Raw genomic sequence first — 18,132 nt, forward strand, 5'->3', positions numbered from 1 at the left:
GCTGTATTTGTTTCTCGAATTTCTAAGCCGGATTTATTTAAATAGGTTTCCTGATAGGTTTTATTGGCTCGCTTTCAGATTTCCTAGTATTTCGCTTTTTCTATTAATTTCTCCAATGTGCTCATTCGATTCTTGGCATCTGGTGTTTGTTTATTTTTTATTACTTTAAAATATAAAATATAAAATGGGGGACTGAGACGGAAAAAAATTATTGAGAGGCGATTAAATTGTCCATTTTTTAAACCTGAAGTGGTACGAATATGCGAAGTCATGATCGTTGAGTAGTCATGCATTTGATGATGGAACCCTTTGGCAAGAGCTGAAGTTTGCGCAACAGGCTGCCAAAGTGATTACAAAAGCGTAAAATAATAGGGAACGATTGTAGACCGAGGACCGAGTGAGTGCAAAAACACAGGCATTTAACAAATTTACGCTGAGCATTTTGTAACTTGTTTATTAAATAGTTGATGTGGAGATGAAAATGGATGAGGACGAGAAGAACTGGTCTTTTGGAGAGGCTAGGGTGAGTAGTCATAGAAGGAAATGCGTTGCATAAGCATTTCATTAGAACCACGAGCTTAAAAGAACGCGAAACTACAGACGAGACCTGAAGGGAATCATGCGCGTGAAATCTAAGATAGAAGGTATACATACTTACCAACAACTGACTACTCGTGGTTATAGTTTTACCATCGATGAATTAATCCGGACGAGTTAAATAATTCTGATTAGGTTCGGTACTGAAACTGAATTGACAGCACTTACATTTTTCAAAGTTCAAGGTCATAGTTCTTAGGTGACCGTGCTGGAGTGAAGAACTCTCACTTGAAATGGTGGTTTTGTAGATTTTCCATTCTGTTTTATGTGCGCAAAAGAAAACCGTAAGTTCTGAGGTTGAACTAATATCTTTATTTTGATATTAAACCTTATACTTAACGGGATATGCTAGAACCCCCCCTCCCTTTCAAATGTACAAATTTGATTTCGATCGAATTTAAATAAAATATTGTGAAATAAGTCAACACGAGTTATGAAAATTTACATTTCTTCTCTAAGTCGTCAAATCTTGTTTTTATGGTGCTTAGTCTTCCACTGTTGAAGGGATTGGTAGGGTGGTGTGTGTCGAGCGACAAAAGTAATTGAGATTATGAGCTGTCAGTAATTTAAAGTGCAATACCAAGGCGACTCGTAGTGAGCTGCTTTAAAATAGGTCTGGCTTCTTGTAATAAGTTGGCAAATATGGTACACTTTCCATTACATGAATTAATGCAATGGGACAAATGTGGGACATTGCATGAATGTTTTAGAACTCTCACATACCTGAAGCCTTTGCGCATTCTGATATTTGGATACATAGCTACGGGGGAACTACATAGGGTCGGTGGAGTTTACAAGATAGAGAGAATACAAAAACAGCACAGTATTTGGCAGTAATGTGGGCTAGAATTATGGCTAATTGAAACTCCTGTACTAATGTACTGAGGGTGAATGAGAACACAACGATGAAACCGATAAATACACCTAAAAATACAAGAATGAAAACGTAAATATCTGCGAGGCCTGTCGGTTCATCTCATTTGCTCTTACCTAATTCTTGTTCTGGATACATCTCATCCGCCACCACCAGATCCAACGTAGGCACCAAAGTTCGCACTGTCATCTTTGGCGAATGACTTTTCCGATTTCCCTCAAACACAGCAGACACCATAACGCTGTACGTTGTTCCCTCCACAAGGCTGGGGACCAGCATGGATGTTGTTGTGTTCGGAAGTAGAAGTTCCTTTTCTTCATCTGTAAAGAAGTGTCATAATTAGAATTAGTAAAACGATGCAAGGGAATAAAGCCGTGTAAAAGAATAGATAAAATAAAAATGCTAATAAATTGAACTCTTGTATCTTCATTCATTTCTTTAATTATTTCTATCTAAATATTTAAATTTACACATTCCTGGTTTTAAAAATATTGCAACTTATTGTGGCTACTGTTCTGCAAATATGGAGTCTCCCCCGTAACTAATCTCGCTCTTCGCTTACCCTTTCCAGCAGTTCTACATCCTTCCCGAAATGGAAACTCCACTCTTGAGTTCAGTACTCACGAAGCAGTCTAACCATTGCTCTACACGACAAAATAATTATTATGTCTTTGCTGATAAGTATATATCAATGCTTGCATTATTGATGTACTGTCCGAATCTTGTTTTCCCACATAAGAGAATTCCTGAAAGTCATTTAATATGATGAAATGCCATTGGTAGGGCCGTATTAACATGAAATCCAGAAAGCGGTTGACCAGGTGTCCCTGAAAGGGACAGCAAGTGAATGTAATATTACTGCGACCTTTTACTGAAGACGTATTTTAGCATTTACAACCAGGAGCTCAGAAGTTACGGATGACACTGAACAGTGGTAAATTCGACATGAACCTTTGATGTCAAATAGCTTCACCAATCTTGTTAATGAATCCCAGTGACAATAAGGGGACCAACAATAAGGGACCAGTCATGAGATAATTCACTCGTGAAATTACTCCAAGAAGTGTAATAATGAATATTGCTGTATTTTGCTTTTTAAACATCGTCCTCAACCGAGCAGATTTCTTCTATCAGGCCTCTAGTTTTCCATTCTTTCAACAGAAAGGTTTCTGCTAGATAAGCTGATTTTCAGAGAGCTGCGATGGAAGCATTGGAAGTAAAAATTAATCTTTTGAAATTAAACTTTTCAATAGTCAAACATCTTTTATTTATAGACGTTCGTCTAATGAACGGATAGCATCACCTGCAGAATTGGTCATTCCCGTTATTAAGCGATCAATTATTTTCTTATAATTTACAAAAGATGTTTACGTCATCGTAATCAAAAGAATCTGATTAGTTTCCAGACAGTTGTAACAAAAAACATAAACAATCACAACGTATTGTGCGCACTCTTGTGTAAAGATTAGAACTTGCTGCAAACACCGCGCATATTTGAAGGACATTTCATTACGTATGCCGGCCCTGCCTTCAAAAGGAGGCAACAAACGAGCCAGACGACGGTTCTTTTGATCGTAATAAAGCAAACAAAGATATTAACTTTGTCTGGTGCATTTATTAGTTTCAAAATTTCGCAATGCATTCTGCAAACGTTTTCCGTGTTTGGGAACAGAGGAGTTTCAAGTTACGCGTTCCCCTATAACTCGATATCTTTGTTGTCGCTCGTCCTCAAGTTGTTGTTTCCAAGGAGACCACAGTTCGGTGACGTCATGCAGTTCAAACTACTTACGATGCATTAAGTAAAAGTAATTGCCTGAAGGTAGTCCTGTCTCATTCATGCGAGCCTTTCAGGACATTTAATTACAAGAACCTGTTTTCTGTTAGTTGATCGAGACCGTCGGCAACCGCCACAATGATTATGTGCGTAATGCAGTTTTAACAAACGTGTCACTGTTACTTTGGGGAGGCTGCTATTTCGGGAACAAATTTAATCGACACTGGCAGGGCCACGTATTGCAATCCTCCCCTGATGAACGTTCGAGAACTTCATTTTCGTAATTGTTCCAAGTCAACTTTTTTTTGAACTGTACAGTTTCAACTCTTCAAAACAATTAGGGTTTTACTTCATCAAGAGAATATACACTTACCTTCCAACAAGTGTTGGGACACTAAATGGGGGAAAATATCTGGTTATAAAAAAGAAAATTTTAATATCGAGTATTATTCGTGATAGCATGGATAATGATAGCAATAACCCCTGTGGGACATTTTTACAAGTTTTTGTTGTGGAACTACTGGGGACTGAAATCTTGCTCCGTTCCCACAACGCTGTCAAATTAGGATATCTTGTTCTGACTCTCAATTATTCTTCTAGAACATTGCAAATGTTTCAGTTGGATTCAGATGACGGTTCTAGGCTGTAAATTTCAGGTTGATCACATTGTTCTCTTCAAACCACTATTGTATTGACCACGCTTTGTGACAAGAGCGTTGTCATGCTTGTACAAACTCGACCCCTCTCCAAATAATTCAGATTCCACAGTTAAGGTAGAATTCTTCAAATGTCACGATGGACAACTTCATTGAGGTTTAATCGATGACAGTGATGGACCAGTTCCAAAGCATGTTAAAGAAATCGATCTTACCACTGAATTTAATTGTTGGTGATATACTACCGTTCTTGAGTATACGTTACACATCACAGTCGTGGTAGAGACATTTAATGGACACTTATGTGTGTCCATCAGATGTCTGTACTGTGACTCATCGCGCTATTCTGTAATATCCATTGCTTCGCGACAGCTTCGAGCAGCTACGTCAACATGGTAACGCATTTTATGAATCCCACTCTTTCTGTACCTGCCGAATGGATGCACTTGCTACTTCTGAAGGTAATCGGCCCTACTTTTGCTCTATTCTATTCCATCTAGTGTCACTACCGTCTGGAACTAACCATTACCTCTCAGAGGCAAGGCGTTCCAATAAATTTGAAGGACAGTATATATATATATATATATATATATATATATATATATATATATATGTGCATTCGATATTCTTTCGTAATAAGTAGTGGGTTTGTTTCCTGCTCTCCTCCCAGAATTCAGCTTCACCGTGTTATATCCGCTGCATAATCATCACAATATAATGTAATGACTACTCCATACACAATGCCTGCGTGTGTAGCACAGTGATTATAATCACCGTCCTCCCAACACTAGATTGGAAAAGCCCAAAAACCCATTCGAATCCTGTCCGTGACGAGAGGAACTTTTATGGGCTTTTTTCTTTCCATTGCTGAGTTATCGGTTCTGGGGCGTGGGCAGCAAGTTCCCCCCCCCCGCGGAAACTCTGGTTTTTCGTCCAGCAAAATAGGCAAATCGACCAGAGAACACACGCAATTTACAGATAATATACACGTGGACTTATAAGTTAGTTCTTGGGTAGTCCTAAAATTAGAGTTATCTTAAAATCAGACTCCTGTGGACTTCTAAAAGTTATCGTAAAGAATTTACAGTTTCATTAAATGGAGCGATGTCCACTAACAACAAATCATAGAAGGGTTAATAAAACCAATGAAAACAATCCTTTTTGAAACTTGCAGAGAAAGGGTTGTTTCCAATGTTCTGATGAGCTTGGAGATCATAGGATTCTCTATCTCACTGACTGCATTTGTATGCAAGTTTCACCCTCCGTTTATGCTCACAGCAGAAGTTTGTTCTGCTGAGAACATTAAAACCATTAGATTAACTAGGCAGTTTAAATCAGGCTTTCCATAAAATCACATGACAGGATAAGGACCAAGTCATTTACGATGCTGTTGCGCCAGTAATCCCAAAATCAATTAACGATGCAGAATCCTGATCGGGATTTTATTCAACGCCATTTTGAAAAGCAAAATAATCCTGACTTTGTCTTGTAACTTCTTCATTTACAGAACAACTCATTTCTGTTAATTAAATTTCGTTAATTATTCTAATAATATTTTAGGTACATTTCTTCTTTCTAATATGCTGAATGCATCTTCCATCTCACGTGCAGTGGAGTAGATAGCGTCGGTTTGTTTCCGTTCGAGTCCTGTCGCCAGTTGAAGTACAGAAATACTTGCAGTATTTCTCTACTTTCAGCTTGGATGAAAAACCCGACCTTTTTTTTTCTAGGAAATCTACCCATTATTCCCAAACCGAACACAGAATGTATGCAGTTATAAACATATCTGACTCTTCGTGGCCTTACTTTCCTCTGCGCCACTCTTAAAAATCTTAAACCACTCTGATGAATATCCTATACAAAGAAGTTATTGAGACCAATGGAATCCAAGACTAAATTTCCATATAATATTTGTTCCGAACTTTGTGCACAAGTGTCCAATAAAAATATTAATTAGCATCTGAAGAGCATCGTGCCTCACATACGCTTCCATTGAGGACTCAGTGTGTCAATGAAGATGTCATCCCACATTCCTAATCAATACATATTAATTAAAAGACAATTTTGTTTCCATCCATTGAATCACTTCACCCATCCGGTTAAGTGTTCTCATGCGCACTACCCATCTCGTGTTTCTGTCGTCTTAACCAAAGTCCATTGTTCTGTAGGCATATTAATGGAAGTAAATAGCTTGTAGTTAAGAGGTTTCCAGGTTTCTTTTGTTGGGCTTTACATCTCACTTCTTCTGCGGGCTCAGTTTCTAATGCCTTTTTAACTTGATAATGAGCATTTTTGTATTGATTAAAGGAAGCTACAGTGTGCACTTCCGGCAGAATAAAATACCAACTGTTCTTTCTTTATTTCTCAATTCATTGAGGACCTTTGTGTCTTAAAAGACAACTATACTCTTGTATAATTGATAGTTTCTCTAAAAGGTTTTTCTTCTGCTGCTCTTTCATCACTCTGCCCTGGTTTAAAATAACAGGCATTATTTAGCTGTAAGGAATACCAGTTTTTTTTTGTTCATAATGAGGCGGTCTGATTTGTTTTGCTATTCAAATACATTGTTCTTTTGGTGGAGTGGTAGAGTGCAAAGGAGAAAGGTACGGTAAATAAGGTGTTACATTAGAGAAAATTTTTCGAAAATTTCCCATAGAATGTGATCATTAGCATTACACGAGTCTGCCATGAATTATGAGCCTGATGAAGGTGTTAAAAAATAAAAACTTGAGCTGTTTTTTAAAGGCAGGCTACCACGTTGATGACTGCTTTACTATGGTCAAAGCTAAAACGAAAATCGATGCAATATTCATAAATATTGCATAATAAAACTTTAAAACAACGTGTGTGGTTAAAAAATGTGTCAGTTAAAGCTTCAAAGAATGACAATTCCAAACATTTTTAGAAATTGGCTTGAGTCAGTGGGTCTGTGATTCAGAAATTGCGTCATTCTTTCGAAATTAAACCTATAAACTCAGTAGTTAGATCCCAAACAAACTTCATTTTCTTATTCGAAAGATGCTTTGCGAATAAGAAAACTCATACAACGCGTAAACAAAAGGTTACACGTTGTATGAGTTGGAATACGAAAGACATGTTGCAAACAAATCAGACTTCTCGGAGAACGATGCTGTCAACAGTCGAATAGTTTAAGCAATGATTTAATCTATAAAACGATCGATCCGCGTTGGCGAATCGGAAAAATAATGCGATCTTCAATTGTGCCCCACTACACTCTTCAAAATTTGCTCCATCTGATTATCGTATGATATCTGTTCAGCATTTCCTTGGTGAAGAGGTATAGCAACCTGAAGCAATCAAAACACACTTCAAATCCAGTCACAATTTCCACTCTGGATTTTGGTGAAAGGATGGAACACAGCGAAGGAACGAAAACAACTCGTATTTCAGCCAAGTACTTGTTTGGATTTGTCAAGTCCAATAATACTGCAAAAAAATATTTTTAGTATAATATCATCTCTATTCATAACTTCTATTATTTTCTAACCTTAATATATTTTAAAAGTTAGCTTTAGACATGAGAATCAAAAAATCATTGAAGTATTTATCGATTTAATAAAACAACTTGAATTAACGTACCTTCACTAGTGTTTGCTACGGGACTGTACGCAAGTGAATAAGCCACCAACTTTAGACTTTGATTTGGTGATATGACTGGGGGTTCCCATGAAAGGGTAAATGAATGTTCAGCGCATGCTTCTAAAGTGACATGTTGTGGAGAAGGAAGTTCTGTAAATACACAAAAAAATAAATAAATAAAAACACTTACTACACACTTGTCAAACTGCAAGAAAAAAAAGTATCGTTATAAGTGTAATACGCTTGACTGTCTTAAATGAAACCTCACGTAGGGATCGCACGGAGCACTAATAGTTGATCGTGGAACTTCCTACGACGCAGTGGACTGTTCTTAACTACAGTAAATGGATACTTCCTCCCACGTCTAGAACTCGTTTCTTCCAGATTTAGCATGACTTTGTGCTGTGCCGCCCTTTGTCTTCTTCGTTTCTGATTAAGCCAAAATAACCCTGTCGTCCATCACAGTCACGGAAATGGGGTCATGCGGGCTGTGGGAAATGGTCTTGGTATCCAGCTGTTCCTAATGATTTACTGTTATCCCTAGGCAATCCTCCGATTCTACTTGCTTGCTCTGCCGATCCCCATCTTTATCTGCCAGCAATCGGACTAATACCCAACTCTATTTTGGCTCTTCTTATACAAATACGGGCCGATGGTTTTAAGCTTTGTATTGTTCTACATTGTTTATTCATTTTTATTAATATTTCTTTTCTTATTTTATTTTTTGTTATTATTCTTTGTTCGATCACATAAAAGATATGTGATCGAAGTAGTTGAATGAAAAAAAAGTTACGTCACGAAACATTTTAAGCCATCTGAACATTTTTCTTTAATCCGTTTGCGTTATTCTGGTTGTAGACTAATTGGCTGGCTGTCTGTCTACCAAGTGGTTTCATTTCAGGGTGGGCAGGCAAAGGTGTTGATAAAAGAGGGAATTTGTATATTCGTGAGCACGTCAATTACTGCAAACATTCTACGAAATATTCTTGAGACCCGCGAGGTTATAAGACTTATTTCTGAATATTTTGTCCTCCAGTAATCCCCACAAGAGATGTGAAGGAGGTAAATTTAGAAGCAAGAGGTGTAAAAAGAAGATAAGAGATAAATTTAGCGATTTTACAAGTCACGGTACAGGTTTCCACAGTTTCTAGCATCGTGTTCGGGTCGGTCTGGTTTCTGGCGTCAGATACATCCAACAGTAATAATAATAATAATTATTATTATTATTGCTATTATCAATAAAATAAGCAGATATTCGTTCTGTTTCCATTCTCACAATATACTCATCCAATTCTACTCTAAACTTTACCAGATTTTCTGTCGCTACCACACTGGGAGAGAGAACTTATTCCGATGGTCGACAATCCGCTGCCCATATGTGAACATCATGAGATTTTATATTTTCGTCCCCTATTTCATTCTCACCCTCATCTATTTTTTTTTTTTTTTTATCACTGCAGTGCCTTGTACACTTCAGTTAGATCTTCCCCCTACATGTCTAATTGTCGAATTTTGCAGTCCACACCGGCTATTTCGTTCTTCATGTGTTCATCGCTTTGTACTAGTCACCAATCTCTTTGCCCTCCTCTGAACCCTCTTCAAAGGAAGGAACCTTACATTTCTAAACATTAAACTTTAAGCACCCTTTCCACCTTCAAATCATCAGCAACTTTGACAGCTTCCCTTCGAATCCTGGGGGACCGTACTGCTAACATTAGTCCACTCTGAACGCTGACCATTTATAACAACTGTCTCCATCTTTTAACCAGTCTGCGATCCAGCATAGGAGCTTAACAGTAACTACACCTTCTTCCTCCTTCCATGAGGGACAGTATTACATAATTATTATTATTATTAGCCGTATGATGCAAGGAAGCCTGAAGCTTATGCTGCACCAGCCAAAACAAATTCCCCGAGTTACCCTGAGAGAGAGAGAGAGAGAGTAGAAAGGAATCACCAAGAAAGAGAAGAATGATGATATCCAGCTCAAGACCCTGGGTTTGCCAAGCCCATACTCACCAGATGTGAGCCCCTGGAGATAAGCAGAGATTTGTTTAATATGTATTCTATTCTAATTAGTTTTTACGGGGATATTAATCATTTTGTAAGTTTGTCTGGTGGTGCACTTTATATTTTAATTAAATTATACATTCTAGTATATAACAAGTTTGTTATTTTAGAAACCATTTGAGTTTATAATTTATTAATTTCACGCAGTCCTTGCGAGTAGCACAATGATTATATTCACTACTCTTTTACATCGTATGGAAGGCTAAGTTCGAATCCGGTCTCTAAGCAAGTTTAAGGTCTTGAGCGAAGGTTTATTTTTATTTTATTAAAATTCGGGATGAAAAGCTGACTGATTGTTTGTAATTGACTGATTGTAAATTGCTTGTAGAACAAAGGAAATTTATAGATACAATAGCCCTGACTCCTCATGGCTTTAGTTTCCTGGGCGCACATTCAAAACAAGCCAACGCATTCCAAATATATATGTTCTGTGCGAAGCACCAATGTCCGCGAGCTATCTGACTGAGCTAAAAAAAATTAGAAAAATTTCCAGAAGCTGAAAGATTTTCCTTATAATGTATATATTGGATGAGATGTTGGTTTCTCATGAGCAAATGACACAATATTATAAAACAAGAACATTTATTATACAAAACTATTTACAGGTATGAACACAAAATGGTTCGTTAACTACCAAATTATTAATCTCCTCCATTTAATTTGTGATGATATCACCTTTACTGCCATTTCATTATATTTTCTCTTTATCAATTCTTCTTACAAGTGCAATTAGTAATCTAACACATTCTTAATCAATTCACAATTCTCTTTGAAATTCTAATTAAACACACAAATAACTTATCTGCATGCTAATAAGGACACAATTTCAATTTCAGTTACTAAACAAACGTTTAACTTATCTGCTTAGTATTCTCAAGGACACGATTGAAATTACAAAATGTCTTATGCATAATGCAAAATGTCTCTACTCATATTAATTGTGTAATATATAAGTTTGCCAATTTAAAATATTCTATAATCACGCTCTTTTACAAACCGACTGCCTTCTACAAATAAGCTCTAATCACTCTCCTCGTGTACATTTAATTTCGCATGCCACTGCATTACCTATTAACAACACTATCGTACATAATACCAGGATTTATTCTTTTTCCTTAATTTTCTTCAAACATATATTATTCACTCTCAATTACTTTAAGCTTAATCTTATCTTCGCCTTTTCACAATGCTACACAGTAAACATCAGTTCTGAGGACCTGTTCCTTTTCCTTTCAAGGTGGGGTTTCTTTCTGCAGATCCCTTCTTCTGAAGTGCAATAAAACTTTTCTGTTTAGATGAAGTCCTTCCATTTTGCTCTCCAAACACAGACTAATATTGGGAACAGTTCTCTGATAATCTTTGAAGAGAAATACCATAGCTGTGGTAGAGATCAGCAGCCACCATCTGGGCCTAAATCCCAGCTTCTGGACAAATCTTTCAGTTGCATGCAATCTATCCAAAGACTTTCAGCTTAAACTTTATTTTGCCATTTAATAATAAACTTTACTGCTTCGAGTGCAACTGGGAAAGGACATGTACCATGTTACGCTGCACATCTCAATGCATCTTTTTCTATCAATGCCGAGAACTCCATTGCTAAGAATTCACCAGCTAGTCTCCTTCATTCTTCATCTCTTTTTTTCCCCCTGATTCTGACTCCTCATTAACTACACATTAAGTGACAGCATCCTAAATTAGCAGTGCATGCTATACATTAAAACGCCCGGCGCTTATCTTTAAGTGCTCTTTTTCTTTCTTTCATTTCAAAGATCTCCGAAAATTTAATCTTAACTTACCTCCCTACCTGACAACACCGTGTTTCTCTTATTCCTTAAGTGCCTTACCGCAAACGTCTTCTCACTAATAGAAGTATATTTGTGAGACTAAATATCTTACAGTAGGAAGGATGTACTCTTATTTCTCCTGCTCATTCTTTCAGGAGGTTTTCCTGCTACAAAAACCTGTGGTGGATCATTTTCCCTTGTACCTCTTTTGGGGAACTTTGTCCAAATACCGGAACCACTGTGCATAAAGGGCACTGCTCAAACTGGTCCATCTCCCTTATCAGCTTATGTCTCTCATTCTGCGCTTCTCCAAAAAATAAATTCTAACAAAAGTATTACAATTGTTTTTCTTTTTCTCCAAAGCATCAAATCCATTCGTATCCACACACTAATTTCTTCACCCACATTTTTAAAGAGTTTAAAAATTCCCTGTAATTGAATTTAACAGAAAATTCTTCAAGGCGATTTTTCCATTGAATCCGTAGCTGGATAAACACCCTGAATAAGTCCAGCCACTGCAGGTTTTTAATTTTCTTTATAATTCTAAAAGTTTCAGTACACATGAGGAGATCTTTCTTTCAAAAACAATTGTTTAAAAAGGCAAAACAAACTACCAAACAGATTGAGAGCTGTACTTTGCATCCTGCTCTTGTTCATCCACCTAAAATGTGCAAAGGAGAAATGATGGGGGTTGTGTATAAGAATAGCTCAGCTGATGGTATTTTTCCAGACTTCCGCCTTATAAATTAAGTCAAAGAAAACAGCATCAATTTTTAGAGACTGAAGAAGCAAAGATGGGAAGAGAAACACAAAGAAAATACACGAGAAGAAAAGACTTCCTAATTATCTTATATCCTGAAAATTTCCGGATATATTAAGGCTATACACACTTTACAGAGTTCGCTATTCAAGGAAGTGGAAGCCCTGATTTTTTTTCTCTCTCTCTCTCTCTCTCATCCACTTAAACTATTGAATCGATCAACGGCAATTACATTTCCTGACAATTCTAGCTGGCTCCTCCTCCGGCTCTTTTTATGTTCCGTTATTACCGCAAGCTTTCGTGCTAATGTTTACAACTGTTGCCATGACTACATCCACACCCAGACATGGAGGAACAATGAAACGTGACCAAACTTTAATATCTTCAATCTGACCTCGCAAATATAGTTTCGGATTAATGGTGTTTGCGGGCAAAATAATTTATAATATTAGTTTGGACTTAAAACAACAAGGAATCTGAAAAAAATCATAATAAAAGCAAACAACGCAAAGCGATATATCAAGTATATAAATCTCCACAGTGATCTGCAACAACACAGTTTTTCATTCAATATTTGGTCGAGAAGTGTTATTCTCTTTTGAACTCGTCGATGGTGGACAATCCATCAACTTACTTGTGGCTGTCTTACTAAATTGGCTTTTTTCATTTACATAGGAATACATTTCAGAATAATTATATTTAACCTCAATGGGTTTTCCAATGGAACTCATTCCAAGTAGAATAAAATTAATTATGATAACTCTTGGGAAGAAATAATTAGTAACATAAAGATAAGGAGTTAATAAATGACTACAGAAGCAAAGTAACGAGTTTCGCCTTGGGAGAAGGATTTTAATGAAACGTATTCACTATAGACGGATTGCATGAAGAAAACAACCAAGAAATATGGTTTACGAATGTTTGGAGAGTAGGTGAGGTTGTTTTAGAATCAACTCCGAGGAAAGTAAAGGAATTAGGGCTACAGTATACTGTTAAATCGGTCCTATATTCTGTTACTGTGTTTATTCAATAGTCGGTTTGTCTGAATCCAAATGGAGAAGGCCTGGGTTCGAATCCTGTCAATGACTCGATGAATTTTTTTGGGCTTTTTTCACAATGTGGCTGGATTACATGAGTTTTCTCCGGAAAACTAAGAATTTCGGGAGAAGAAACCCTAGTTTCCAGGAGAAAAATAGGGCATATATATATATATATATATATATATATACAATTGTGTTCTATGGTCAGTTTGTTGGACCAAACAACTCGGCTACTTTATACCAACAAAGTTCAAGGTTTAGACCAATGTGGATGATGTCAGATGAACTATTGAGACAAGTGTTATAGAATAAAAGTGCATGGGATGCATATAAATTATCAAATATATACAGAAGCCTATGGCAAATATAAATTATTCTGTAATCTAGTCACAAAGGGTAGTCGGGCACGCGAAGGAAGATTATCAGAAAGCTTTAGCAAAGAATGCCAAGAAAAGCAACAAAGACTTCTATGCTTATATTGTCAGTAGAGGGAAGGGTTTGAATCACATTAGGCCACATGATGTCAATGGGTTAACTGTTGATGACCCTGCTCAGGTTGCTGACAAATTGAACCAAATGACTTTGTGATTATTGAAAGGAAGGTTGAAGAGAAATTGTTGAAACTCAACATAAAACAAGCATCTGGGGGTGGATATGGTCTACCCAATCATATTAAGGGAGGCAGCAAAGGAAGTGAGCAAACCCTTAGCCATAATTATGAGAGCATCCTTGAATTCAGGGGAGGTCCCTGTGGACTGGAGTGTGCAAATGTATCCCCATTTCATAAAGAGGGCTCAAAGGTGACATGAGTAATTACAGACCTGTCAGCTTAGCATCTGTTCCACGAAAAAAAATGGAATCACTAGTTAAAGATGTAGGATCATCTGGACAGGAATGCAATTATACTGCAATCACTGCATGGATTTGTTAAGGAATCGTCTAACCAATCTGATATGATGCGGTGACCAAGGAACTGGATGCAAAAGTAATTTTGACATCTTATACTTGGATTTCAGGGAGGCTTTTGATAATGTTGCACATAAAAGACTACTGTATAAACTGGAACAATGTGGCATTAAGGGCAATTTACTGCTATAGATAAAGGGATGGTTAAGTGGAAGAAGACAGAGTGGTTATCGATGGGCACTGCTTTTCATGGACTAATGTTATCAGTGGAGTTCTCCAGGGTTCAGTGCTGGGTCCATTATTATTTTCATTTTTTATTAATAATATTGATGAAGGTATATCACTTTTAATGTCAAAGTTTGCAGTGATACAAAGGTTGGCAGGGTGGTTAACGATAGTGATGACGGTATGTTACTGCAACAAGATTTAGAAAAATTTGGTCGATAGGTTGAGAAATGGCAGTTGAAGTTTAACTTTGACAAATGCAAGGTACTGTATATGGGTAGCAGTAATCTCAAAGTAACTTATCAACTGTATGGAACTACAATCAGGGTAGTAGAAAACGAAAAATGACCTAGGTGTAATTGTGCAGTCAGATATGAAATTCTCTGAGTAACAGGCGTGCTGCCAGGACAGCTCATGGGGTTTTGTCAATAATATACAGAAACGTTGATAGTAGAGATAGAGAGATGATTATTCCTTTGTACAAAGCCATGGTTAGGCCGCATCTAGAGTATTGTATACAGGTCTGGTGACTTCACTTTATAAAGTATGTAGATCTGTTGGAACAGTTAGAGAGAAAAGCGACCAGATTGATGAAGAGAACAAAAGGGTGCTCTTAGCTAGAAAGGCTTCATTTATGAAAATTGCAGTGTGTGGAGACTAAGCACCTGCGGGATGATCTGATTGAGATTATCACTTATCATCTGGTGGGTGATCTATTTAAGGCCTTGGATGGATTGTGTAAACTGAATGATGTCATTCTTCCTCTTGCTGAGATTACACACACACACATCAGAGGGCATAAATTTAAGTTGAGGAAGGATGGTTGCAGGATAGACGTGCGAAAGATTTTTTTTTTTTTTTATGTAAACCCCAACCACGAGAGGTATTAGAACCTATAGTACTTAGTACCGTGCTTGGGTTGGAGGTTGAGAAGACGAAAGAAGATATTTTTTGACATTGTACTTGAACTTCTGTAGATTGTAATTTTCAGGAAATACGTATGAAGGAAGGTTGTTCCAGAAAACGGCAGTTGAATGAATAAAGGACGAAGATAAAAAGTTGGTTCTGTGAGTTTGAAGTTGGACCCGTAGCCTAGTGGTCAGGCGCGCGGGTGCATAAGTACACGTGCCTTGAGTGACCGGGGTTCAAGCCCGTGACTGCTGAATACGGTGCTGTTTCTTGTATTCTGTCTATCTTGTGAACTCCTCTGATCATTTGGTCGTCCCGGAGTATAAACAGAAAATTTATTTTTAATTTTATTTTAAATGGATGTTGGCTGGTAGCTGCACGTGTTCGGATTGTTTTGAAAGAGAGAGCGGGAATTATAGAAGCCAATTCAGAAGAACAGTGCCCATGGAAGTATCTGTAGAAGAGGCATGCAGCAGAAACAGTACGTCTATGAGACAGCGAGTGGAGAGACCCTGTTAGAGATGAATCATTAATTAACTTAACTGCCCTCTTCTGAATGGAATCAAGGAGCCTGAGAGAGGTTTTGGGGGCACCACCCCAAATGTGGGAACAATATTCCATGATAGGGCGGATTTGCGATTTATACAGTGAGCAGCTGTTTGGAAGAAAAGTAACGCCGATAGCGAAAGAGAAAACCAAGTTTTTTAGATGCAGAGGAAGCAATATTTGTAATGTGCTTGTGCCAAGAGAGATTAGAAGTCAGGGTAATCCCCAAAAGAGATATATCCTTTTGCCTAGAAATTGGAGTGTCACTAAAGATAAGCATAGGAGCAGAAGAATCCTTTTTGCGAGATATAAGACACGACTGAGTTTTAGAAGGGTTGAAATCAACTGAATTGTTTTTGCTCCACTGGAGAATTACCTGAAGATCGGCATTTAAGGAATTGGTAGCAAATTTTCGAAAAATTGAAGCTGATTGAGCAGGACAAGGTTTCTCAAAATGGAAAGTGCAATGCAATGTGCTATCATCGGCAAAACTATGGATAGGATTTCCAGTCAATGGAAGAAGATCATTAATATACAAGAGGAAAAGAGTGGGGGAAAGAACTGAACATTGCGGGACACCGGCATTAGTGGAGAAGTTAGAAGACAGAGAGCCATCTACCATCACCCTCAGTGAGCGATCAGAGAGAAAACTGGATAACCAATTACTAAAAACAATTGGCAAACCATAAGATGGAAGTTTGTTTAGAAGACCTTTATGCCAAACACGATCGAAAGCCTTTGAGATGTCAAAAGCAACTCCTTGTGTTTCACCGAACCTTTCCATTGAATTAGTCCATAAATGGGTAACATAAGCCAGAATATCACCAGTGGATCGACACTGACGGAATCCATACTGGCGATCATTGATCAGACGGAAGGTTTCTAGGTAGTTTAAGAGTTGGCAGTTAATTGATTTCTCCATTACTTTAGAAAGAGTAGAAGTAATTGCAATGGGACAATAATTGGATGGGAGGGATTTGTCACCATTTTTAGGAACTGGCTGGATATGAGCAAATTTCCAAGCAGAAGGAAAAACACGGATTGCCTTCAGCCAGCGGGTGGTCGATTGTCGGAACAGGCTTCCATCTGTTGTTGTGAAGTGGATGGTTTGAATAAACTCAAGGAAGAACTAAACAAATTTTTGGAGGATAATGATGGATCAAGTGTGTGTCCGGCTGATGCTGTATGAGCTTGCTTGCATCATTTGCCGCTACTACTACTTTGTTAAAATTAACTATAAATTCTTCACATCATCGACGGGATTCGAACTCGGGTCTTTTCCACCCGTTGTGAGGAGGACGACGACGACTTTACTAACTCTGAGGGAAATAAACAGGAAAATCGACCACGCAATACACGCCATTTAAACATATAACATATATGGTGCAATGTGGTCTAAATCGATCTAAGTCACTGATGTGCCTAAAACCGACCGGCAACAACAGCCTATTCGACATAAAAGTTCTGAGGTTTTCTGGAGGAAAAACGATTCAATCTTTCCTTAGGGACATATGTGGCGACTGTGCTAGCTATAAGGGTCATTATAAAACGTGAAAGGATAGTTATTGACAATTGAAGTAGTGAATCAAATGCTACACTCAGAAATCAACGAATCACTCAACTTTTTCTAAACCTGAAAGGATAATTAGTAAACTGTTGCCAGGATAACGATCAACCATAGTGGAAAGGAAAAAAAATAAAGAAATAAACTGACATGAGACAGATCTGGAGGAATTTGTGCTTAGGATACTGATTCATACTGAAAGCAACAATTTCTAGTCAAGGACGTCATGTCCTTGTTTCCCATTCGCCATTCTCTTCAGATTCGGCTCTGAGATTTCTTTTCGTTTCGGAGAGGCTTCTTTGAGTCTCCGAAATGGCAGTTTGAGGACCCAACAAGAATCAACAGATAAACTGAAGAGATATTGAAGCAAAGACTACAACAGTACTCCTTACGAGATAATACGGCTTTTATTTTCTCTTGGAAGCAAGGTGTATTATCTCATAGGTGACTACTTTGAAGGGGAAGCTCTCGGAATAGTCGGTAAACGACACATTTTTTCCAGTTATTGTGGCCCAGAAACTTTTGAGTAGCACTTGGTAAAGTGACTTTCTGAATTTGTCAAAGAATACTTGATTTAATTTTTGATTTCAAACATTAAACAATATGATTTAAGAGAGTCTATCCTTTAACTCACGCCATTTAATATTTAAGGAGATTTTAGTAGCAGTTAGGCCACCTGTGCAGAGTTTGCAATAGATGCATCCCACGATGCCACAGCTTAACGTAATACGCAGAGAACACAGCTGCTGGAACTCAGTGAGTGATTAGTCCTTTTTTATTAGGAAACTTTTTCGTTGTTTTTGCCTCGGGACTAATTATTTATTATA

At 37.6% G+C, this 18,132-nt stretch overlaps 1 protein-coding gene across 1 annotated transcript in view; it reads right to left on the minus strand.

Moving 5' to 3' along the window:
• Positions 1-18,132, minus strand: part of LOC150089489 (uncharacterized) — a 74,392-nt gene that overhangs the window by 16,700 nt on the left and 39,560 nt on the right. Inside the window, exons 2-3 of the mRNA XM_090389519.1 lie at positions 7,502-7,651; positions 1,588-1,791 (exon numbers count right to left, since the gene is read on the minus strand). Coding sequence (XP_090245645.1) covers positions 1,588-1,791; positions 7,502-7,651 — 354 coding nt within the window. The remainder of the gene's footprint in view (positions 1-1,587; positions 1,792-7,501; positions 7,652-18,132) is intronic.

The sequence above is a fragment of the Mastigoproctus giganteus genome, chromosome 2, assembly GCF_048544385.1.
Source record: "Mastigoproctus giganteus isolate SK-2022 chromosome 2, ASM4854438v1, whole genome shotgun sequence".
Lineage (NCBI taxonomy): Eukaryota > Metazoa > Arthropoda > Arachnida > Uropygi > Thelyphonidae > Mastigoproctus > Mastigoproctus giganteus.